This window comes from Pelobates fuscus, chromosome 12, assembly GCF_036172605.1.
Source record: "Pelobates fuscus isolate aPelFus1 chromosome 12, aPelFus1.pri, whole genome shotgun sequence".
Lineage (NCBI taxonomy): Eukaryota > Metazoa > Chordata > Amphibia > Anura > Pelobatidae > Pelobates > Pelobates fuscus.
The window spans coordinates 56,593,051-56,618,614 of record NC_086328.1 but is presented as its reverse complement, the minus strand read 5'-3'; the positions used below and the strand labels follow the sequence as shown (position 1 = coordinate 56,618,614).

The 25,564-nt window shown below is 42.7% G+C and overlaps 1 protein-coding gene across 2 annotated transcripts in view; it reads right to left on the bottom strand.

Annotated features, from left to right (window-relative positions):
• Nucleotides 1-25,564, bottom strand: part of LPCAT2 (lysophosphatidylcholine acyltransferase 2) — a 1,632,697-nt gene that overhangs the window by 353,412 nt on the left and 1,253,721 nt on the right. For both annotated transcript variants that reach the window (XM_063438673.1, XM_063438674.1), the window contains exon 11: nt 4,864-4,989. In XM_063438673.1, the coding sequence (XP_063294743.1) occupies nt 4,864-4,989 (126 nt within the window). The remainder of the gene's footprint in view (nt 1-4,863; nt 4,990-25,564) is intronic.

The window sequence follows — 25,564 nt, the reverse complement described above, 5'->3', positions numbered from 1 at the left end:
TTCTACATTTTCAGGATTCGTATGGACTACTAAGGAAAGCAGCCTCTCCTCTTCTCAGCAACAGGAATCCAGACTAACTAAGCGGTCCAGCTTTCAGCAAGACTGAGGGTAACCGTAACATGCTTCTCTGACAATAAAGCAGCTGGCTATACCCACATTCCATGGCTTAATACTGCACTAACTCCCCTCATGGCATTTGGCAGATTTCTGGATTGAGCTGCCCTCTCTGATTATACATCACGAGCATACAATATAGATTTCACCTTTACAACGAGTTTACCACCGATTACCATAAAACCGATATTCGTTCACTAGTCGCCATTGCGACACTCCTCTCCTTTTTGCCCACACAATTTGTAAAATCTCTCTTAACACTACAAAACTTACCTGACTGGCTACACCATGTCTTAAGTGCCCATCCTAGTACCAAACAGTTCACATCCTCTTACCATATGTAATACGTAGGGACAATCCTACTCCTACGGACAATAAGGTGCCGCTCAAAATGTCAGACCTTTACAGGTTATCATTCACAGGACCAAATCTCAATATGCCCCTATTTAACTGCAGGGCAAACCACTCACTACAGCTAAATTCATAATGTACCTCAGAACCCTCTTAACTAGGCGGGGACTCAACCCCAATGCCTTTTTGGGACATTCCTCCAGAATCAGGGCAGCATCAGCTACTTCCAGACAAATGTCCCTGCTCACACCATAAACATTAGGACGCTGGAAATACACAGTATAATACTAGATACCTACCACAACCAGAGCTAGAGTTGAGTAGGACAAGCCTTTATGAATCTTGCAACGTAAAGATGTGTAATAAGGTATCTTATTCAACTTTTTGCCCTCTTTTATTACAGGCCTACCCGATACGTCGGTTTCAGCACACCACAACCGACTTGCTCATATATCTAACTTATCATGTATACGGCTTTTGTCCCCGACTACAAATTGGAAGGCGTAGCCTGAAGTTGTGGGAGGGGTTACCCGGCTATTTAAACTCAGGCCCCCTACACCACAGGGCTGATGCTGCCTGGTTCATCCCTCCCACCTCTCCCATTATACATATTAATATTACAGGTGGGCCCTCTTTTATTACAGGCCTACCCGATACGTCGGTTTCAGCACACCACAATCGATTTGCTCATATATCTAACTTATCATGTATACGGCTTTTGTCCCCGACTACAAATATATATATACAATATATATATATATATATATATATATATATATATATATATATTTGTAGTCGGGGACAAAAGCCGTATACATGATAAGTTAGATATATGAGCACATATAAAGAACCTATGGTAATAGATATCAGGGCCGCCACCAGAAATTTTGGGGCCCCTAACTCAGCTCAGGGTCTGGGCCCCCTGGGGCCCGCCTCCAAATACCGCCCACTGGGTCCACACACAGACACAAACGCACACACTGATACAAAAGGACACAGATACATACTAACAGACACACGCATACAGGCATACATACTGACACACACATACTGAGACATACACACAGGCATACATAGTGACAGACACATACTAACATACATACAGACACACATGCAAGAGGACATAAAGACACATACATACACACAGACACCGACATACATACATACACATTCATACATACAGACACTGACATCCATACACACATACATTCATAATGGCATACAGACATACACAGACATACATTCATAATGGCATAGAGACATACATACATACATACAGACTGACATACATGCATATATACAGACTTACTGACAGACATACATGCATACAGACATCCATACACACATACACACAGACCTACGTTCATAATGATATGCAGACATACATTCATACTGACATACAGACATACATATATACATATATAATGACATACAGACATACATACATGCATACAGACATACATGTATGCATACAGACATACACAAACATACATAGACAGACATACATACGTAGACATACATGCATGCAGTCAGACAGACATAGACATACACACAGACATACATACAGACATACACACAAACATGCATCCAGACATGCATACATACATACAGACATGCATGCATACATACAGACATACATACATGCATGCATACAGACATACATACATAGACATACACACATAATATGAATGGCAACAAACAAGTTAGGTTTTTAATATGTCCAGGAACATTATGATATGATGTTTAAAGTAGAAATATTCACATCAGTAGGGTGAGGTTTTGAGGTTGCTGTTTCTTTGACATACACACAGACATACACACAGACATGCATGCATCCAGACAGACAGACACATACATAGACATACATGCATACAGACATACACATACAGACAGACATACATACATAGACATACATGCATGCATACAGACAGACATACACAGACAGACATACACAGCCAGACAGACATACATATACAGACAGCCATGCATGCACCCAGACAGACATACATACATACATACATAGATAGACATACATGCATACAGACATACACATACAGACAGACAGACAGACACATACATGCATACAGACAGACATAGACATACACAGACAGACATAGACATACACACAGACATACAGACAGACATGCATGCATCCAGACAGACATACATACATACATAGACATACATACATACACATACATACATAGAGAGACATACATAGACATACATACATACACATACAAACAGACAGATAGACATACATACATACAGACATACAGACAGACATACATAGACATACATACATACACATACAGACAGACATACATACATACATACAGACATACATAGACATACAGACAGACATACATACATAGACATGCAGACAGACAGACATACATACATACATATAGACAGACATACATGCACACACACAGCTCATTTTCCAGCCACCCTCCTGTCTCTTACCTTTTCTTTGCAGGAGGGTGGCTGGGGATGATGGGAGTCGGCGCTGCTCCCTCTTCACTGCCTGGCTCTCCCTCTTCACGGATAGGCGGGCACGCGCTCCTTCCGCGCGTAGTGAGCTGGGAGGAAGTGACCACTTCCTCCCAGCAGCACTTGCGGCTGCTTTTTTTTTTTTTTTTTTAAAGGGGCCCGGTCGTGTTATACAACGGCCACAGCGCTGACCGGGCCCCTGAAGGGGGGGGCTCATCGGGTGGCCCTAAGTGTGTGGGCCACCCGATGGGCCCCACACGTGGGGCCCGGGCGGCCGGGCCCCCCAGGGCCGCCGGGCCCGTGACAACTGTTATGGTTGTCACCCCCTGATGGCGGCCCTGATAGATATGCAAATGATTGATGCAAAAAACTTGCAGAAACATTGTAATTTGATAAACAAAGCTGCAGGGCCTGACGGTATTCATCTATGAGTACTTAAGGAACTAAGTGCGGAAATAAGTGAACCTCTGTTTTTAATCTTTCAAGATTATTTTCTTTCGGGAAGTGTACCTAAGGATTGGAGGAAGGCAGGTGTGGTTCCCATATTCAAAGGATTTCAAAATACTTGCCTGCAAATTATAGACCTGTGAGCTTAACTTTTATTGCTGGGAAAGTATTTGAAAGGTGTTAAGGGATAATATTCAAGAAATCCTTGAGAAGAATGTGGTTATCAGAAAAAACAGCATGGTTTTATGAATCATAGGTCATCTCAAACTAACTTGATTGCACTCTACAAAGAAGTAAGTATAGGTATAGTTTAGTGTTGCAGTGGATGTGATCTAGTTGGATTTTGCCAAGGCATTTGATATGGTTCCTCACAATAGGTTAGGGTTCGAACTAAAAGAAATTGGTCTAGATGAATATTCTTGTTCTTGGGCAGAACATTGGCTTAAGGATAGAGGACAATGAGTTGTCGTAATGGTACATTTTCAAGCTGGACAGAGGTGGCAAGTGGTGTTCCTCAGGCTTCTGTTCTAGGACTCCTTTTATCTAACAAGTGTATAAATGATCTTGAAAAAAAGCATTGAAAGCCATTTTCAGTTTTTGCAAATGACAAAAGACGCTGTAAAGTAATACAATGTGAGCAAGATAGTACTTTGCTGGAGATGAATTTAGATAGACTGGGGACTGTGCACTCAAATGGCAGATTACATTTATTGTACAAAATTTTTCAAAGTTATGCACTTCGATGTAAAGAATGCTCAAGCAACTTACCCTTAATGGAAGCAAATTTGGAATAACTACACGCGAGAAGGATTTGGGTATTGTTATAGACAACAAAGTATGCAACAATGTGCAACGTCAATTGCAGTGGCTAAGGCCAGTAAGGTATTGTCATGCATGAAAAAGGGCATCTTGAATATGCTGTGCATTTGTTTGTTTTTTGCTACCTATGGATTTAACAGTAGATCCAGTAGTTTCATGAGAAACTAAGCTTCTGATTTGCTCCCACTCCAAAAAAAGGGAGTCAGTTTTGAAATTGGAATTTCTTATGATCCCCTGAGTGGCCTGAATTCTTTCTAAATGTAGTTGAATCTAAAAACACATTACAAGTGTAATATTTCATACATGTTACTGCCTAAGACTGACAATAATTACCCCTAGTGGGCCATCTGCAGCAAGATGTCAAAGACAGGCAATCATCACACACGGTTTCAAAATAAAGCAAAGTAAACTTTCAATTCACTGTAAGCAATTCTAAAGAAACATATGCATGGGATTAAATTTAGTTCCTTTAGATTATAAACTCATTTAAACAGTGCAATCATCATCTTTTCATTTTGAATATGTAAAAATTGTTATAAAACAGAATACATATGCAGCATAACTAAATATGTTACTTTTTTTTTACAAATACAATAATCAATATAAATAACAAGAAAACATCACACAAACATTACTCACTGCAACTTTCTGCTGACTTTAGTAAACTCCACAAGCCCAGCTTCCATTGGTAAAGTCAGCTCTCTGGCTGTTAACATGAGCCTGCAGTCTTCAAATGTATGTTCTGTGACAGGTAGCCCCAGAGCCCTACAAATTATATATACCATACCATTAAAAATTGTAAGAAATTAATATACATTTTCTATGTTTTTAAAGCCATATATATAGTTTATACAAACAAAAAGGCAGGATTCAAGTGTACATTTAAATTCAGGTAGCTTCTTAGAGAAAGATATTGAAGTACTGAATATAAATATGGCTTATAAAGCTTAGATCATATTCATAGTAATACTGTCAACAGCAACCTGCTACTCTAAATGTTACAACTCCAAAATGGATCACTCTGATAACTATGCATGTCTAACTATTTGTTACTAGGAAGTATAATGTAGAAAACCCTTTAAAGGTAGCTAGCTGTAACTGGATAACCTCCACTAACTAGGCTGTAAGAAAACTAAAACCCTTAGACAAAGAAATTTAATTTTCTAAATCTGCTAACAGATTATACAACCTGAATATAGTGTGATAAACTAGTCTGTGCCAGAAAAGCCTACATTAACAAATAAACTGATTTACTAATGTTATATACATACATTTAGCTTCTGTCAAATGGCAGTTTGTCTGAATTTTGAGAGATCTTTGACTATTCTGAACTCCATAACTCAGGATCAACATATGACTGAATCACAAAAACAAACACAATCATTTAACCCCTTAAGGACTGAGCCAAATGTACAAGTTGTGAACAAAACAAAACGTAAACAAAACCTGGCATTTGCGCTATATGTCTGTCCAACCGTAATTCACCTCTTTCATATTAAATGCACCCTCCCTTATTATATATAATTTTATTCAGGGGAAATAGGGCTTACATTTAATATCAAATATTTAGCTATGAAACATAATTTAATATGAACAAAATGGGAGAAAATAAGACATGTTATTTTTTTTAGTTCTACATGACATTTTAACTGTCAATGTCATAATACTGTTTGCTTTTACTGCAATAAAATACACATATTTGTATTCAGCAAAGTCTCACGTGTAAAACAGTACCCTCTATGTACAGGTTTTATGGTGTTTTGGGAAGTTACAGGGTCAAATATAGCACGTTACATTTGAAATTGAAATTCGCCAGATTGGTTACGTTGCCTTTGAGACTGTATAGTAGCCCATGAATTAAATTTACACCCATAATGGCATACCATTTGCAATAGTAGACAACCCAAGGTATTGCAAATGGGGTATGTCCAGTCTTTTTTAGTAGCCATTTGGTCACAAACACTGGCCAAAGTTAGCGTTAGTATTTGTTTGTGTGTGAAAAATGCAAAAAAACGCCAGATTTGGCCAGTGTTTGTGACTAAGTGGCTACTAAAAAAGACTGGACATACCCCATTTGCAATACCTTGGGTTGTCTACTATTTCAAATGGTATGCCATCATAGGGGTATGAAAAAAAAAACATAAAAAAACTAAACAGATGGAATCTGGTTGGTGGAGAATCTTTAAATCCAATGGGATTATAATTTTTAAAAAAATAATAACTATAGCTGGGGGTGGGGCCTCACTGTCATGCTGGATGGACACATATACAGGGAGCTCCGGCATTTCAACTTTTATAAAGCAGTAAACTTGCAATTTATAACTCACCGATGACGCTGGTCACCGTAGCAATGTACCTGAACCGAGTGAGATCACCTCTAGATGGGTTTGAGCTTCCTGCGGATGGCTGTGCTACCAGAAAGGTGAGTGCTAGCCTGGATGCCCTAAGAGTACTCCTGTACTGCATTGGCATTTAGTGTCCTGTTTGGACACTGGTGGGGGTGATCCCAGTCTACCCCTTGAAGGCTCCCAATCCTGAGCTAAGAGCACACAGCTAAATCGCTGAACACACCACAAGACTCACAAGAACGCAAGATGGCGGACGCCGTGTGTTCCTCTGACCCTAATGGAGAGTTCTGTGACATCTTGAAATGACTGGAAAGAACCTTTAACTCCTTCTTGGCAAAGCTGGCAGAGCACCTGAAGCCCAAGACATTGAGCAACGTACCTTATATCAGGAGCTCACAGATTGAGACCATGCAGTTGGCAGATGACCCCTATCATGATCAGGCACGCATAGCGCGAAGCAGCAATCAGGAACCAAGCATAGAATTAGCAGTTTGTCACATCTCAGATGACCGCAATGCAATGAGCTGATACTCCAAGCTTCACTGGGGCCTGGAATCCACAGGGGGAATGCTGCAGACCCTGACAGGCTCAACCACCTCCCACAGTGTGCTCCTCTGACCTCCACAGGGTAAACTATTAGGTCTGACAGTAGGACTTTCGTGGTGAGACTCAAAGCTGCCCCAGCGAGGTATTGGCTGACTCTTGCCTGAGCTCAAATATTCCCTTGCAATGGTAGGGTATTCCAGCCTACACCCAACATTACTATTTACACAATCGATATGCAAACAGTGAGTGTGCATAGCCCTAGAGAATATATGGGGGCGTAGAGGGTACGTAGATAACTGTGGAAAAATATATAGTGTATTCCAATATATAAATGGAAATATACACCCTTTAATTAGAAGCACTCATGTGGTTTAGAGCCTATTGGGGATTGGCTCTAATCACTTTCACTTTTGTGTACTTTAAGTGACACACACCCTTTGGATCCAAATTCAATGTATTCCTCAGAGATAAAGAGATAAAAGGAAAAAAACAGGGAAACTCGCCCTGATGTTGAAATCCTTAATACAATAACGCAATACAATGCTGCTAGAGATAAAGGTTGCTTCTCACCTTGGTAAGAGTCTGTAACCTGGCTCTGAGTGTGTAGGTATATGAGTCCTTTTTTGGGGATGACTCTCTCCCTCTTTGAGCAGGATAAATGGTGCACCAGATGTTTGTAATCAAATAAAAAATAATATTTATTACATAAACAAATTAAAATCAATATGATACATACAATATGCTGGTGTGATCGTCCAAAATGCGTTTCGACGATTCCGTTCAGCTTTCTCAATTGGTAGTGTCCATCCTGCTTCATTACAATTATATTTCCCTGCTCTAATCCAGATAGGTTGCAGGAGATCGTGATATAGCCAATCATGAGCGCTCCTGTGAAGGGGAGTGTAATTACCCAGCTGTGATGATTTATCCCATATTCGTGACGTTATATAACATATAATCGTGCGAGTGACGTCACTTCCGGGAATTTGAGAGACGGATATTTGCTCCACTGTTTCATTGTATCCAGTCCCTTTCAGGTTCCCATGGTGAATCGGGTTCACCTGACGTCACATCCGCTGTCTGCAATTTCCATTTTTTAAATCTTGCAGTTATACCCCTTCTCCTGAAAATCATTTATTATTTTTTCAGATTTTTCCTGAAACTTGTGATCATCTGTACAGTTCCTCTTTATCCTAAGTAGTTGCGCCTAGGACGCAACTGACGTCACTTCCGCTGTCTGCAATTTCCATTTTTTAAATCTTGCAATAGAGTCTTCACTCGCTGTTTGTTTAATTAGTCTATTGAAGTCCATTCTTCCATTACATTTATGGGCACAGTATTGGCAGTGATGTGTCCATAATATTGATGGTCATTCTTTTGTTCATCACTGAAGCTGTGTGCTCGATATTGGAGCATTAGAAAACAAAAGTGACAAGGTGCAATAATTAATGCAAACATTAAGTTAAAGTGATATACACAAAAAGAAACATATATATATATATATATAGTTCAAGTAGAAATTGTAGCCGTATTAGTCCAGTGATGTAGATGTAAAAAACAGATAAAATTCGTATCTTGTAATACCTTTTTTATTGGACTAACAGAATTTTTTAGTGACAAGCTTTCGGGATAACCTCCCTTTCTCAAGTCTGAAGCATTTCTGAGCAAGACGACACATAGAATTCAAAGTTGAGTTGTGATATAGGGGTTAAAGCGACATGAGTGTAGATAAGACACAGGTTTGGTAGAAAATACACACCATCTTTGTAGAGGGTCATAAATATCTTTCTGAAGAGCAGAGTGAGGGGGGAGAGAGGGAAAAGAAAAACAAACAAGCAGACAGTGCAGAGGATGGTACACTTTATACATGCACACACACATAAATGTGTATATGTGAACGCATAAACACATGTACATATACATAAACACATATACATACATGCACATGAACTCATATACACAAATATAAATGCACAGAAATATATATATATATATAAAAGCATACATGCATATGAGTATGGGAAAGCATAGGTTAACACATAGTACTTGGTATACAGATAGAATAAACATATAGGAATGCATTTTAAAGTATGACAGTATGACATATTGTGGTGGAATCTCGGTAAAAATAAATTTAGTAGGCCGAGATTACCACGTGGCATGTGTACGTGCATATGCTGACGTATCGATCAGTTGGTTGCACGAGGCAAGATACGATCAGTAGTGTACGGAGCATGTGCAAGAATACAGGATGTAGTATTCCCCCTCCTCCATTGTGCTGGACAAGCCATGCGGTCAAGCAGGAAGTTAATTCTTATTTGTGTTGATTGGTTAAGAGAATGTGCGGGTGGAGCTTAATATGGGAGGAGTTATGTGCCTATATAAGGAGCCTGCACTATTGTCCGGGGCTCAGAACTTGCTGTATTTTGGTGACGCTAGTCCCTCTGAGTCCCGATCGGTGATCCAATAAAGAATCTCTTCCTTCCTGAAGAAACCTGTGTCCATCTCTCTGTGCTTCGCTTCCGTCAGTTTCTCCGGTATCATTTGGTGCATTGGCCGGGAAGCTCATCGTTCAACGGTAGCTGAGAGGCAGAGGCGTGAGACGGTCTATCTTTGCCCACGTTCTCTACGGCTGCACCCCTGAACTTCTGCGTGGACCTCCCTTCGTCTCGGCGCCACTGGTCTGTTGTCCAGGAGATCATCGGCCTCTACGTGAGAAGTGCTGGGGTGTCCCCGTCGATGAGTGTGAACTCAGGTTCAGGAACGAGGAGGTAAGACAACTGCTGTTTTAGACGGCAGGACCCACTAGGGGTATACCGATTGTGCGGTAGGCCCAAAGGGGTTTGAATCTGTGTATCTGCCCCCTCTGTCGGAGGGAAGGAGCGAAGGCGCACCGCTCGATCGAACGCTCTTTAGTCAGACCGTTTGATTTTGTTAGTCAGGCGGGGCTCTGGTGTAAATAGCCCTAGCCGGACACCGGTGTCTTGTCTAGACTAGCGTTCTAGGGTGTATATTTTGTTCGCTAGGTCGGAGGGACCGGGAGACTAAGCGGCGTCTGTGTAAATTCGGTTCGCTAGCTCTCAACCTATCTGGGCTAAGTGGGAAGGCGTGTAAATTTGGAACCCACTAGACTTTTGATAGTGCGACTAAGAGGCGTCTGTGTAAATTCGGTCCTCTAGCTCGCTATATATGGTGATTGGGCAGTGTGGCTAACCAAAACGTATGTAGATTGTTTTTAGGTAGTCCATTCAAGGTACTGGCCAATAGTTTAGTTGGGAATTGTAAATGTGATAAAGATTGTTTAGTAAAGTGTATATCTTGTTAGATAGCGCGAGCTCAGCCGTCTAGCGAGAGTGTTAATAGTGTGTTGCTGTATTATAGTGCACGGTACCATAACCCTGTATATTTACTGACACTGTATATAAGTACTAATCATTGTCGTCCATTGCATGTTTAACACCATAACCACTAATAATTGTATTGTGACCTTAACTTGTGCTTTGACCTATGCTAACCGTACTGTAACCGCTATTTGTAAAAGACGATGTTACTGGGGTGTGTTATAGACGGGTAATTCGTATATAGAGAATTATAGCGTGGGTGACTGTATAGTTACGCCAAAGGGCATAATATTGATTATCTAGTGACTGGTGTAACAGCTGTGTGTGTACGGGAATTCCCTGAGTGTTTATTGTGTTATTGTGTACGTTTCACTTGGTAACCGTACCACGTGGTGCTGTTGCCAGAGGAAACGGGTGTGACTGTTGAATAGTACGCGTGTATAGTATTCGTTGTCGACGACGTTCCATTGTTAAGTATGGGTGCGTCGCAGTCAACGATTCCGGATCCCTTAGGTTGTATGGTGAAGAATTTTAAAAAGGGATTCAAAACTTGTGATTTTGGGGTTAAAATGTCTCCTGTACGTTTGGTCACTTTGTGTACTAGGGAGTGGCCTACTTTGGTTGCGGCATGGCCGCCACGTGGCAGTTTGGATCCAACTCTGGTACAGCGCTTACACGTGGCTGTATCAGGTAGGCCTGAACTTTACGGCCAGTTTCCTTATATTGATTGTTGGAGACAGGCCGTAAATGACTCGCCAAAATGGCTCCAGACATGCCACGAGGAGCAGTGTCGCCTCATGGTAGCTAGGACTTGTTCGTCCACTAGGACTGGTGTTAGGCCCATTTTGGACACGCCCCCTGAGTCCGAGATCCCTTTGCCGCCCCCTTACTTTCCGTTAAGAGGAAGTGACGCAAATGCAGGAAGTCCTGCAACCCTCCCCTCATTACCCCCATCCACTTCCGCTTCCTCCTCCAGTATAGGATCCACCCCCCCTCGTACTAAATCTCCCCTTCCGGAATCAGAACCAACCCCCATTAAAAACGAATATCCTGATTTGGCGCCACTTCAGACTTCCGGTCAAGCTTCATCTAGCTCGGCTCGAAGTGTTTTATTTACAACCTTTTCCCAAAACCAAGCTCCCACATCCCCATACCCTATTTCTCCCCGACTGGAACCTATAACAGACGCCCCTCCACGTAGCCCCATACAGACCCGACAGTTGACCGGTGCCCAACAATTAAAACACTATCAGATGCCTCTTCGTCTGAATCCTGGGCCAGCCTATATCGATGCCGCAGGCCAAATGGCACATGCTGACCCAGTCTTTGTATATGTCCCATTCACGACAACCGATCTCTTAAATTGGAAGACCCACAATTCCTCGTATACTGAGAAACCACAAGCTATGACTGATCTGTTCACCTCAATAGTACAGACACATAACCCGACATGGGCTGATTGCCAGCAGTTATTAATGACTTTATTCAACAATGAGGAAAGGACAAGAATTAATCAAGCGGCCATTAAAGCACTAGAGGATAAAGCCCGTACTTTAAACCAAGCCAATCCATCAGCATGGGCCGCAACACATTATCCCAACACCGATCCCGATTGGAATGTAAATGGTGCTGATATGGTTCAACTCAGAGCCTATAGAGACGCTATAATTGCTGGCATGAAAGCCGGAGGAAAGAAAGCAATTAACATGTCGAAGACAGTTGAGGTGATTCAGAAAAGTGATGAAGCGCCCAGTGTCTTTTATGACCGATTATTGGAGGCATACCGCTTGTATACCCCCTTTAATCCGGAAGACGCAGATAATTCCCGAATGGTGAACTCCGCCTTTGTCAGCCAAGCTTACGGAGATATTAAGCGCAAGCTACAAAAGTTAGAAGGGTTTGCAGGTATGTCAATCACCCAACTAATGGAGGTAGCGAATAAGGTTTATATGAATAGGGAAACAGAAAGTAAGAAAGAGGAAGAGCGCAAGATGCGTAGAAAGGCAGACATGCTAGCGGTAGCGATCGCAGGCGTAGATAGACGGGGCCCAGATAGAGGCGATAGTAGATGGAATGAGGAACCTCTAAGTAGAAATCAGTGCGCATACTGTAGGGAAGAAGGGCATTGGAGAAATGAGTGTCCTCGAAGAGAACAGTGTGAGAAAGACAGACCTAGGATAGGCTATGGAAACTTTAGAGGCAGAGCGAGAGGTAGAGGAGGCCCCGGAGGGAGTAATGGTAATAGAGGGAGTAATGGGAACAGAGGAAGTGTTAGGGAAGATAGATATATCCCAGCAGCGCAAAGGTCCCGCGATAGAGAAGGCAGGGACTTTGTAGGATTGGCTGACACGGTCATGGAGGACTATTGATACCGACCGGGCTCCATCCCCCTTGGTCGAGCGGAGCCTATGGTCGATGTATCAATAGGGGGAAAAAGGAGTGCGTTCATGATCGACACTGGTGCTGAACATTCAGTGGTGACTAATCTAGTTGCTCCTCCATCTGGAAGGACTATTACTGTGATAGGAGCAACTGGAAGAAGTGCTGAAAAACCGGTTCTTAAAAGTCGACTCTGTACATTGGGAGGCCACGTAGTAAAACATCAATTCCTTTATATGCCTGAATGTCCAGTCCAATTGCTGGGACGTGATATGCTATCAAAATTACAAGCGCAGATTACGTTCCTACCAAATGGAACAACATCCTTAAAGTTTAATGGACCTTCAGGTATCATGACATTATCCGTACCAAAGGAAGAAGAGTGGCGACTTTATACAGCGTTGACTAGCCAAAACCCTAGGAATGATGAGACATTATTTAACATACCAGGAGTTTGGGCAGAGAACAACCCACCAGGACTGGCCCGCAATATTCCACCTATAAAAATTGAACTAAAACTTGGGGTTTATCCAGTGAGCCTACGACAATACCACATCCCGCAGAAGGCTAAGAAGAACATCCAATCCTATCTGGATAAGTTCATACGGTATGGTATCCTAAAATTCTGTACTTCCCCCTGGAACACCCCATTGCTGCCTGTTCAAAAGCCCGGTACAGATGAGTATCGACCTGTGCAGGACTTGAGAGCAGTCAATGATGCGGTTGTTAGTATACATCCAGTTGTACCCAATCCATATAACCTGCTTGCTTTAATTCCGGGCGGGGCTACCTACTTTACAGTCTTAGACCTCAAAGATGCCTTCTTTTGCCTCCGAATTGCCGCAGAAAGTCAATGTATTTTCGCTTTCCAATGGGAGAACGCTGTAACGGGCTCAAAACGCCAAATGACTTGGACAAGACTGCCCCAAGGGTTTAAAAATTCACCTACCCTATTTGGTTCAGCCCTAAGTCAAGATCTACTGGATTTCGAGTCCATCCCAGGAGAGTGTGTATTGTTACAATATGTAGATGACTTGTTGATAGCAGCAGTTACAAAAGAAATCTGTCAGCAAGCAACGCACGATCTACTACACATTCTCTGGAAGGCAGGATACAAGGTGTCTAGAAAGAAGGCTCAGTTGTGTTTGCCAACTGTCAAATATCTGGGATTCCATATCTCTGAAGGTCAAAGAATTATGGGGCCAGAGAGAAAAGAAGCTGTCTGCCAAATACCAATACCCAAGAATAGAAGACAAGTGCGAGAATTCTTGGGGGCAGCAGGCTTCTGTAGGATATGGATTCCCAGCTACGCGATACTGGCAAAACCTCTGTATGCAGCTATCAAAGGTACAGAGCACGACCCCTTCTTATGGACCCAAGAACAGCAAACGGCATTTGAAGATGTGAAGAAGGCTTTGATGAGTGCCCCAGCATTAGGTCTACCTGATCAGACACGACCATTCTACTTATATGTACACGAGCAAAGAAGAATGGCTGTGGGAGTATTGACACAGTACTTGGGATCATGGCAAAGACCTGTTGCCTACATGTCTAAGCAATTGGATGCAGTGGCCAGCGGACTTCCACCTTGTCTAAGAGCCGTAGCTGCAGCCGCCCTGCTAGTAGCTGAAGCCGATAAACTCACTCTGGGTCAAGAACTTTATGTACGAGTCCCCCATGCAGTACAGACGTTGTTGGATTACAAAGGAAATCATTGGTTTAGTAACAGCCGTATGACCAAGTATCAAGCAATGTTGTGTGAAAACCCCAGAGTGCATTTAGAGACTGTAAACACCTTAAATCCAGCTACCCTTTTGCCACAACCTACTGAAAGTCAACATGATTGTTTGGAAGTAATGGATGAAGTATTCTCAAGTAGACCAGATCTTCGTGATTTTCCCATCCAGAACCCCGATGTTCAATATTATACCGACGGCAGTAGTTATGTGAAAGAAGGGATCCGCTATGCAGGATATGCAGTGACAACAATAGACAAGGTGATAGAAGCTCGGCCACTGGCGAAAGGAACATCAGCACAAAAGGCAGAATTGATAGCACTGACACGAGCGTTACAATTGGCTGAAGGTTTAAGAGTGAACATCTACACGGACTCCAAATATGCGTTTTTAACCACTCATGCCCACGGAGCTTTGTATAAAGAAAGAGGACTACTGAATTCAGAAGGCAAAGAAATCAAATACGCAGCTGAAATCTTACAACTATTGGAAGCAGTGTGGGAACCGAAAGAAGTCAGTATCATACATTGTCGAGCGCATCTGAGAGGAGATGGTGATGTAACCAAGGGAAATCGGATGGCAGATAGTGCAGCCAAGCGTGCTGCTGAATCAGGAAGACAGGAGTATGTGGGGCATATAGCTGCTCTTATACCAACTCCACTGTCCCAATGGACTCCAGTTTATACAGCTCAAGAAGAGGAGTGGTTAAAGACTGAACCAGGAAAGTATTTGGAGAACAAGTGGTATCAGCTAGAAGATGGAAGAATAGTCATACCAGCATCACTAGCGGTAGAAATTGTCCAAAATTATCATAACGGGACACATTCTGGGAGAGACAGTACTGAAGAATCTCTCAGAAAACATTTCTACATACCAAGATTGTCCAACTTGACTCAGGCCATTGTACGAAGATGTGTAACGTGTGCTAAAAATAATGCAAGACAAGGACCAGTAAAGCCACCAGGAGTCCAGTTTATGGGGGGACTCCCCATGTCCGATCTACAAATAGACTTTACAGTGATGCCTAAATCGGGTGGACATCGTTACCTGCTGGTAATTGTGTGCACCTATTCAGGCTGGGTAGAAGCATGTCCTACTCGTACAGAGAAAGCAGGAGAAGTTGTGAGATTCCTGCTACGAGAAATAATACCCCGATATGGACTACCCTGTTCTATAGGATCGGACAATGGTCCAGCTTTTGTTCATCAGTGCCTACAACAACTGACTCATATGCTTGGTATAAAGTGGAGGCTTCATACTGCATATAGACCCCAGAGCTCTGGTAAGGTAGAGAGAATGAATAGAACTATTAAGAACCAGTTGGCTAAAATGTGTCAGGAAACCCAACTTAAGTGGAACGTTCTCTTACCCATAGCTCTATTGCGAATCCGCAGTACCCCTACCAGAAGGATGGGCCTCTCTCCTTTTGAAATCATGTATGGGCGACCACCTCCCGTACTTGGTAACTTAAGGGGGGATTTGAGTCAGTTGGGAGAAGGAATTACCCGGCAGCAGGTTGTAGAGTTGGGTAAGACTATGGAGGAGGTACAGAAATGGGTACAAGATAGATTACCTGTGAATATTTCTCCCCCTGTTCATAGTTATCATCCAGGAGATCAAGTGTGGATTAAAGAGTGGAATAATGTACCGTTAGGGCCCAAGTGGAGAGGTCCTTATGTTGTTCTTTTGTCTACCCCTACAGCGATAAAAGTAGCCGAAGTGACTCCGTGAATACATCACTCCAGGGTTAAACCAGCAGCAGTCGATTCTTGGCAAGTTACAGCAGATCCAGAGAATCCCTGCAAGATCCGGTTAAAACGCACTACTCAGTCGGAGTAACGAGGAACTATTGTGGATTACAAATTTTATTATTTTTGGGATTTGGTGCGTGAGTGAGAAGGCCATAATAAAGCCTGTCCGCCCACCGACGTATAGTTTATAAGCCAGGGAAAGTCTCGAAGGGACTCCTGTGAAGACGAGCAGAACTCCATTCCCTGCAGCCCTTACATCCTGGAAGCTGAGGTGCCTTCGCACGGACGAAGACTGAGGATGACGGCGAAAGATGTGTTTTTGATAGTGTTTATTTATGTGTGTTTTTATATTCAGGAAGGTAGAGGTACCGACACTCCTAGCTGTGAGGTATGCATTAAGACTACGAGAACAGGTAACCATATTTCCCAAACCCTAATTTGGCATTCACAATACGAGTGTAAAGGAGATGTATCGAGATGTAGATACTTAAATATAGACTATAGTGTGTGCCATTTAGGAGTAGGAGAACCTAAGTGCTTCAGTCCGGAGTATCAACCTCGTACAATTTGGTTGACTCTCAGGAATGGAGATCCTCAGGGGACCCTAATTAATAAGACGGTGTTAGAATCCGTACATTCTTCGGGTGTTCTGCTATTTGATGCGTGTAAAGCGATATCGAGTGGTAGAAAGCCGTGGAATGTATGTGGGGATCTTAGATGGGAGAGGACGTATGGGTCTAATGATAAATATATTTGTCCCAGTAGTAAAAATAAATATGTGAGTCCTAGATGCCCAAATAAAGACTATAACTTCTGCCCATATTGGTCTTGTGAGGGGTGGGCGACTTGGGGACAGACAGTAGACAAAGACATGATAGTGACTAAGTTGCCGACTAGCCCATATTGTAAGTCTATGGAATGTAATCCCATCCATATACTTATAAATAACCCCGATAAGTTCTTAGACAAATATGGCAATTTATTTGGGTTTCAAATATACGGGACGGGTTTAGATCCTGGGACAGTATTGTTTATAGGGATAGAGACTGATACGGTATCCTCCCAAACTCATCAAGTATACCATTCCTTTTATGAAGAGATGAGTATAGATAATAAGATCCCCCATAATGCTAAAAACCTGTTTATTGATTTAGCCGAAAGTATTGCCGGTAGTCTTAATGTTACCAACTGCTATGTGTGTGGAGGTACTAACATGGGAGACCAATGGCCTTGGGAAGCAAAGGAGGTAATGTCCGGTTCTGAGGCAGTTGACCAACTAATATCTACACAAGCCGATTATCATATGAGTGTTAGAGGTAAATCTGAGTGGAGATTAAAGACCTCCATCATAGGTTATGTTTGCATAGCAAGGAAAGGAATAATGTATAACACTTCTGTAGGAGAATTAACTTGTCTAGGGCAAAAAGCTTATGATGATGATACAAAGAATACAACTTGGTGGTCGGCTTCAAATGTCTCAGAACCATCTAACCCGTTTGCTAGATACGCCAATTTAAAGGATGTGTGGTTTGATTTATCCATCACATCTACCTGGAGAGCCCCAGCAAATTTGTACTGGATCTGTGGTAAGAAAGCCTATTCGGAGTTGCCACAGGACTGGGAAGGGGCATGTGTGTTGGGTATGCTCAAACCATCCTTCTTCTTGTTACCGATTGAAACAGGTGAGACTTTAGGTGTTAAAGTGTATGATGTGAATCATAGGAAGAAAAGGGGACCCATAGAGATAGGCGCCTGGGAAGATGATGAATGGCCTCCCCAGCGTATCATAGATTATTATGGGCCAGCCACGTGGGCTGAGGATGGTACCTTTGGTTACAGAACCCCTATTTATATGCTCAACCGTATTATAAGATTACAGGCGGTGGTTGAGATTATCACCAACGAGACATCACAAGCGCTCAATCTTCTAGCGAAGCATAACACCAGGATGAGGACAGCAGTCTACCAAAATAGATTAGCCTTGGATTACCTTTTGGCAGTAGAGGGAGGTGTATGTGGGAAGTTTAACCTGAGCAATTGCTGTCTTCAAATAGATGACGAAGGGCAAGCATTAGCTGAGCTTACTAGCCATATGGTTAAACTAGCGCATGTGCCTACTCAGGTATGGAAAGGGTATAATCCAAGTAGTTGGTTTGGTAGCTGGTATGAGTGGTTTGGAGGGCTTAAGGCAGTGGTAGGTGGAGTCCTACTGATTTTAATGTTGTGTCTACTCCTGCCGTGTCTTATACCCTTAGTAGTTAGGTCTGTGCAAAGCCTGATAGAAAATATAGCAGAGAGGAAGGCTGCTGCACAGATAATGGCGATTTATAAGTATAAGGCTCTAGATCAGGGAGAACCAATGCAGGAAGATGAGTGTTGAAGATTCACATCATAAGATAAGTCTGGTCTGGTTCATGGTAACTTGCGGTGTATGCAAACCAAGGTTAAGTGATGCCTCAAGTAATTGTGAAATATCAAGAGGCATCAAAGGGGGGAATGTGGTGGAATCTCGGTAAAAATAAATTTAGTAGGCCGAGATTACCACGTGGCATGTGTACGTGCATATGCTGACGTATCGATCAGTTGGTTGCACGAGGCAAGATACGATCAGTAGTGTACGGAGCATGTGCAAGAATACAGGATGTAGTATTCCCCCTCCTCCATTGTGCTGGACAAGCCATGCGGTCAAGCAGGAAGTTAATTCTTATTTGTGTTGATTGGTTAAGAGAATGTGCGGGTGGAGCTTAATATGGGAGGAGTTATGTGCCTATATAAGGAGCCTGCACTATTGTCCGGGGCTCAGAACTTGCTGTATTTTGGTGACGCTAGTCCCTCTGAGTCCCGATCGGTGATCCAATAAAGAATCTCTTCCTTCCTGAAGAAGCCTGTGTCCATCTCTCTGTGCTTCGCTTCCGTCAGTTTCTCCGGTATCAATATGACAGAATAGTAAGATAATGCTGGGAGAGTGTTCATGTAAAGTGTTGGTAGTGGGACAGGAATCCCAAATCAATATTTAGTCCTCTATTCTTGCTGTTAAACCATTTAATCATTCTGGCTTCAAAGGCTTTTCTTTCCTGGGTATTTTTAAAAACCCCCTTCAGTACTTTGATTTTTAGGTCCTTCAGTGAGTGGCCAGGCTGGGTAAAGTGGTGTCCCACAGGAGTGCAGTATGATTCTTCTTTGTGGTGTTTAATAGAGTGTCTGTGCATATTCATTCTGCCATTTAATGGCTGGGTGGTTTCCCCAATGTAGCATCCTAGGTGGCATTTTATGCATTGAATCATGTATACCACATTGCTGGATGTGCAGGAGTATGAACCTTTAATGCTGTGGGTTTTATTGTTGTGTGTGGCTATGTTGTCTGTGCATATGTGCTGACACAGTTTGCAGCGAGGTTTTTTGCATTGACTGGTCCCATTTTCTTCATTCTTACCATCAGTGGGCAGCTTCCTGTTGATTAATTTTTGTTGGAGGTTTGGTGGTTGTCTGAAGGCCAAAATGGGTGTTTCAGGGAAAATGTTTTTCAGAGTCTCATCTTCTGTTAATATTGGTTGTAGGTCTCTAATGATTTTCCGTATTTCCTCAAGAGCTGGGTTGTAGGTGACCACAAGTGGCACTCGTGTGGATATTTTTTTCTCTCCGTACTGTAGCAGGTGCGTGCGTGGCGTTTTTACAGCAGAGTTGATTTGTTTGGTAATAATCTTTGGTTTGTAGCCTTTCTGTCTCATAGATTGGGAGAGTACATTTAGATGGGAATTACGGTCACTAGGATCAGAGCATATGCGATGGTACCTAGTGGCTTGGCTGTAGATGATGCCCTGTTTAGTGTGGGAGGGGTGGAAGCTGGAGCTGTGTAGGTAACTGCACCTGTCTGTGGGTTTTCTGTAAACCGAGGTGTGGATTGTGCCATTGTCACAGTGGTGTCCAGAAAATTCACAGATCTAGTGGAATATTCCATTTTTAGTTTGATTGATGGATGGAATGTGTTGAAAGAGTCATGGAACTGTATCAGTTTTTCTTCACTTTCAGTCCAAATTATGAAGATATCATCGATATAGCGATAATATTTGTATGGTTTGGTGTGTTGAATTTCTAGGAATCTCTGTTCAAGATCTGCCATAAACAGATTAGCATATTGGGGTGCACATATACACATTTATGTGTGTGCATGTATAAAGTGTACCATCCTCTGCACTGTCTGCTTGTTTGTTTTTCTTTTCCCTCTCTCCCCCCTCACTCTGCTCTTCAGAAAGATATTTATGACCCTCTACAAAGATGGTGTGTATTTTCTACCAAACCTGTGTCTTATCTACACTCATGTCGCTTTAACCCCTATATCACAACTTAACTTTGAATTCTATGTGTCGTCTTGCTCAGAAATGCTTCAGACTTGAGAAAGGGAGGTTATCCCGAAAGCTTGTCACTAAAAAATTCTGTTAGTCCAATAAAAAAGGTATTACAAGATACAAATTTTATCTGTTTTTTACATCTATATATATATATATATAGAAGGCGTATGCCTGAAATTGTGGGAGGGATTTTATGGCTATTTAAACCCAGCAAATCCCCTTACTCACCTGTCTGCGACGATTTCGGAAATTCCCTTTCCGGTGCACGCAGACCTCTGACGTCAGACTTCCGCGACGCGCCTACACCGACGGTCGGCAACCTCACGCGGGAGTTCGTAAGTTTGCACAAGCGAACGGGCTAGTCGGCAAAATTGTAAGTCGGACAATTTATTTTATTCGGTTACATCATACGAGTGCACACACGTTTAATTTCTTTGTTTTAGTCATTTCGCTAAACGCTTCGTTCGGACCATTTCACCTTGCGTGGCCGTCCCGCTACTCAAATATATATATACACATATTTTTGACATACGATATATTGTTGATATTTTAACATTTTAGATATTAATTTTAAAATGTATCCAAAATTAAATTAAATCACTTGTAAAACTCAAAAAAATACTAAACCGCGGTCTAAGTTTGTAAATTATGTTAATCAAGAATTCTCTGGATGTTGCAATACTCACTAAATCGCTGAAAATCATCAAAATCTTGTGTTTAACATAAAACACAGCAACACATGACCAAATGTTTAATAGACTGTGCAGATTGTTAATGGTATCACAGTCATCGCACAGCCAGGGGATACAATGTGTTAGGGAGATTTTCTGTTTCTCTCCATATTAGAAGCGCAATGTGCACAGCTTATAGCAGTGTTTGACATAAAGCCAAAAGAAGGAACTCGACATTTCATTTCATTTCAGGCTTTATACATACCAACAGATCAGGTCATTTAAGTACAAAACAGCCGTTAAGCATTATTAATAATAACACCGGGTAGATGATTGTACCTAAACTATTCCGACAGGTTCCATCCTTGTCACACTTATCATGTCTGCTTCTACTGATATCAACCACCACGTAGTGTTCGTTATTTTGCAAGTTGGACAAAAAGGCACGTTATTAAATGGATTGCTATAGGAACTCCACCAGGACACTATAAAGGTTTCTCTCTGCGCATGCACACTGCGCCGGCAATCATCTGAACAGCTTCAGTAACCAGTTGCTTTTCGGTCTATCTCATTGCATGCTTGTTTATGATGTTTCCGCCCATAGGGAATCAACGGCTAGTATATAGGTATACTGCATAGAATACCAAAATGGCCACATGGTCAGGGGTTCCACTCTCTCTCTCTCGTTATAACCTATTTGAAACGGTGTTTCACTTCATCCAAAAAGTGCGGCATTTTTGTTTCTTAGTCGTGCGTTTCCTCTCCCTAAGCTGTATCACGGAAAGGTCAGGTAATTTCTATTCGCGCAAAAAAAAAAAAAAAAAAAAAATTGCTAATGTAATAATTATGTAATTATATTGATATATTATCCCTGATGTTCACGTACGCACACATACGCAGACATAAACACTGATATACAGATATACAGAGACACGTATTGACGGTTACAGAAATTTGCCTGCTCGTTTGGTTATGGCTGAATTTTTGGATAATTGGCTATTCTGACTTTCTTTAACCTGCTCATCATTGTGAGGGTCTTTGAAGCGATGTGTGTACACAGCAAACGAAGCATTGTCTGTACCAGCCCTAATTCATCCTCAGTCGGTGCGGCAATTTGCGTTCCGTGTAAATCCCGGCGTACTCCTACGCAGACAAGCGCGTACGTTACTGGACAAACGCATCTACTTTCACATTGCAGTTCTGGTGAGCGAGCCTCGGCTACGGCAAGTACGCGCTTATACTATACTACGAACTAGATCTGCATATATATATGTAAAAAAACAAAAAAACAAACAAAAAAAAAATTCACGTTCATTCGTATTGCATTTCGAATCAAGGCCACGGTCTGGCACCACGAGCCCCGAGGGCCATACATACGATCGTACACGCATTCTGGTTCATACGTCCCGACCACCCGGACCCCACATGCTCACTGGGCACCCCAGTTTCGGTCAAACCATACGATCCTAACTCTTTGCTGCCCACGTTTCGTCCGTAGTATGTCCTCTCTCACTACCTACCCTTCCATCTTAGTTAGCAACTGCTGGCTGTTAGGTTCCTAGGCGTCCACTAGTTGTTCTTCCCCCTGGCTTCTTCGCCATAGGTTAGTGGTCCCGCGAGGCCAACACCCATCCTCATACTCGGAGGTACTATGCCCCTCGGGCCAAATCATAGTTAGTCGCCTCGCATTGTGGCATAGAGAGGGCCTCATCCGTCACTCCCATTCTATCTTATGTTTAACTGTCACCGAGAGGCCGACACCCCGCCACCTCATTCAGTGGCCACGCTGCCCCCTCACGCCAACGCATAGATAGAGCCTCTCAAGCCGCTTGGCAACTAGCAGGGCCTCACCTGTCACCAACCTAGTGTAATCGTTTCGCCGCATCGTGGCACTAGCTAGTCGGCCAGCACACACGCACTCACGCTCGCGCTCCTAGTAAGCTGGGGGGGGGGGCGGCACACCCCAGACCCGTCAAGCATAATCGCTATCTTTTAGATCCCATAACCGCTTCAGGTATCCTAGCGCTTTATTTCCCGCCTTAGTTTCGATCGTGCGTTACATACTCCTACATTGGTGCAAAACAGTATTTCAGAACTATCGTACTCGGCTACTCCGGTGCTTTCAATACGTTATCTCTTACGGGCAATGGGTCTGCTAGATGCTTAGTGCTAGCAGTTCGAGGATACCTATACATAGATATATACATATATATGTTACCCCAACCTGTCGCTCACTGACGATCCTTGGGTACCGCGTACACTACGTGCCCAGACCAAGCTAGGAGACTCCAAGTCCAGCGGTTCCTCCAACAACTTGTTTCAGGCATTTCTTACTTATATTCAGTCGAATTGGTAGGTTGGGTCTCACGTTGCCCTCCACATTGCACGTTGTACAGATTTGGCCTCGTATTGGACCATCGTCGGGTCCTCCAGGCACTGACGTGACGCACAGTGACTGCTTCCGGTCTCATGTATTACGGATTTACCGTTTATTTCTTCGCGACGTTTCGGGGGCACTTTGGTACGTTGAGTTCTAAATTACCGTTTATCGATTCATACTGTCACTCAATTTTCACGTCGGCGTCGCTTATACAAGCAATGCAGGATAAGCTTTAGCGGTCTGATGGGACCGGGTGAACAGTATTCCCACTTGTTTCCTATCGAACATCAAGGCATCACTCCGCCTCCATTTTGGCCAAACAAATACCATTCGAATCCTTAATCTACTAATTAGGGACTTGTCTGCACGCCTGACATTCACAGGGTCCTCCATACGCAGTCAATTCATTTGTCACGCATTTGTCGTTGTTCACGCTTCTCTTTATGTAAGCTTAAGTAGTCCATCGGGAGTTACTTTCGGTCATGCTGGATGTTTTAATTTAAGGCGTAACACCTTATGCATCCTGTTGTACAATCTTTCACGATCTCATGCCTACCAAGTAACTGCTATAGGGTACTTGCTATACGAACACATATCGTCTTCAAATTTTGTCAAAGCTCCTCTTCAGGTTCCTCTCTCGTGCAAACATTTCCCTACGGTGGGTCACGGCTTTGCATTCTATTCTTCGATTCACGTCACGGCAGTTTCATCAGGCGCCTGTTACAGTCCTTTTTCACTATGGTTTAATGCAAGTAATCGCACGTGTACGGTCAGGTTAACGCTTTTCCACAAGAGGTTAATACCCTGCCGCGCTTAGATGGTACAAGTCCACATGGCCTAAATCGTAGGTAGGGCTTCTCTCAAACACAGGGCTACTGGCACGGCCTCAACTCTTACGGGATAGTCCTTATCTTCACCTATTGGTTCCCATTAGCTAGCAGCTCTACTACACGAGAAAGCTCAATGAGCTTCTGAGTTTTGCATAATTTAAACTTATTACGTTTCCTTCCTCCTCACAGCATGCTACAAGAACTAGCTCCAGGTATCGTATTATCTTTAATAAACGCTAACCCTGACGTCTCAAGTTCCCCTGCAGTTTCCTCCGCTTTAGCCACTTCCGAAGTCCTGGAGTCGGACCTTGCTTAAACGTAACGGTTGAGATAAAAGAACACGCAGTCCAGATTTCCTCGGCAGGTCAAAAAAGGTATCAATCATGCCTGAAGTTAGAGTCTATGCAGGTAAGATTTGTCCACTAATACTAAGCAAACGTACTCTACGGCTTACGATATGTATAAGTATTGTATGTGGTTCAAGATACTAAATGCGTTCCGATTATAATGGTTGCTCGTACAATTTTTGCCACATCTCTCAAACAGTTCATGCTATACATTCGCTCCTTGTTTGTTAGTCTTGGCCTCAATCCGAAGTTCCTTCTCGGTACATTCATTCCGTGTTAGGGCCGCCACAGCAGCCTCAAGTCATCCAGTTCCAACTCATCTTGTAGAGAAGATGGGTCGCTGGAAGTCCTCGGCATACAACCGGTTCATTCCAAATCCAGAAAGAAATCAGGCTCGCTTTCTATAATATGTCTAAATCTTTTGTTATGTTTAATAAATGTCACACACTTTTTGGCCCTCTTTTGCAGGCCTAACCTCACGTCGATTTCGGCACACCTCAACCGACTCTCATATATTAAAATTACACACAATTTAATGTGCGCCCCTTCCATAATCCCGTACACAAATAGAAGGCGTATGCCTGAAATTGTGGGAGGGATTTTATGGCTATTTAAACCCAGCAAATCCCCTTACTCACCTGTCTGCGACGATTTCGGAAATT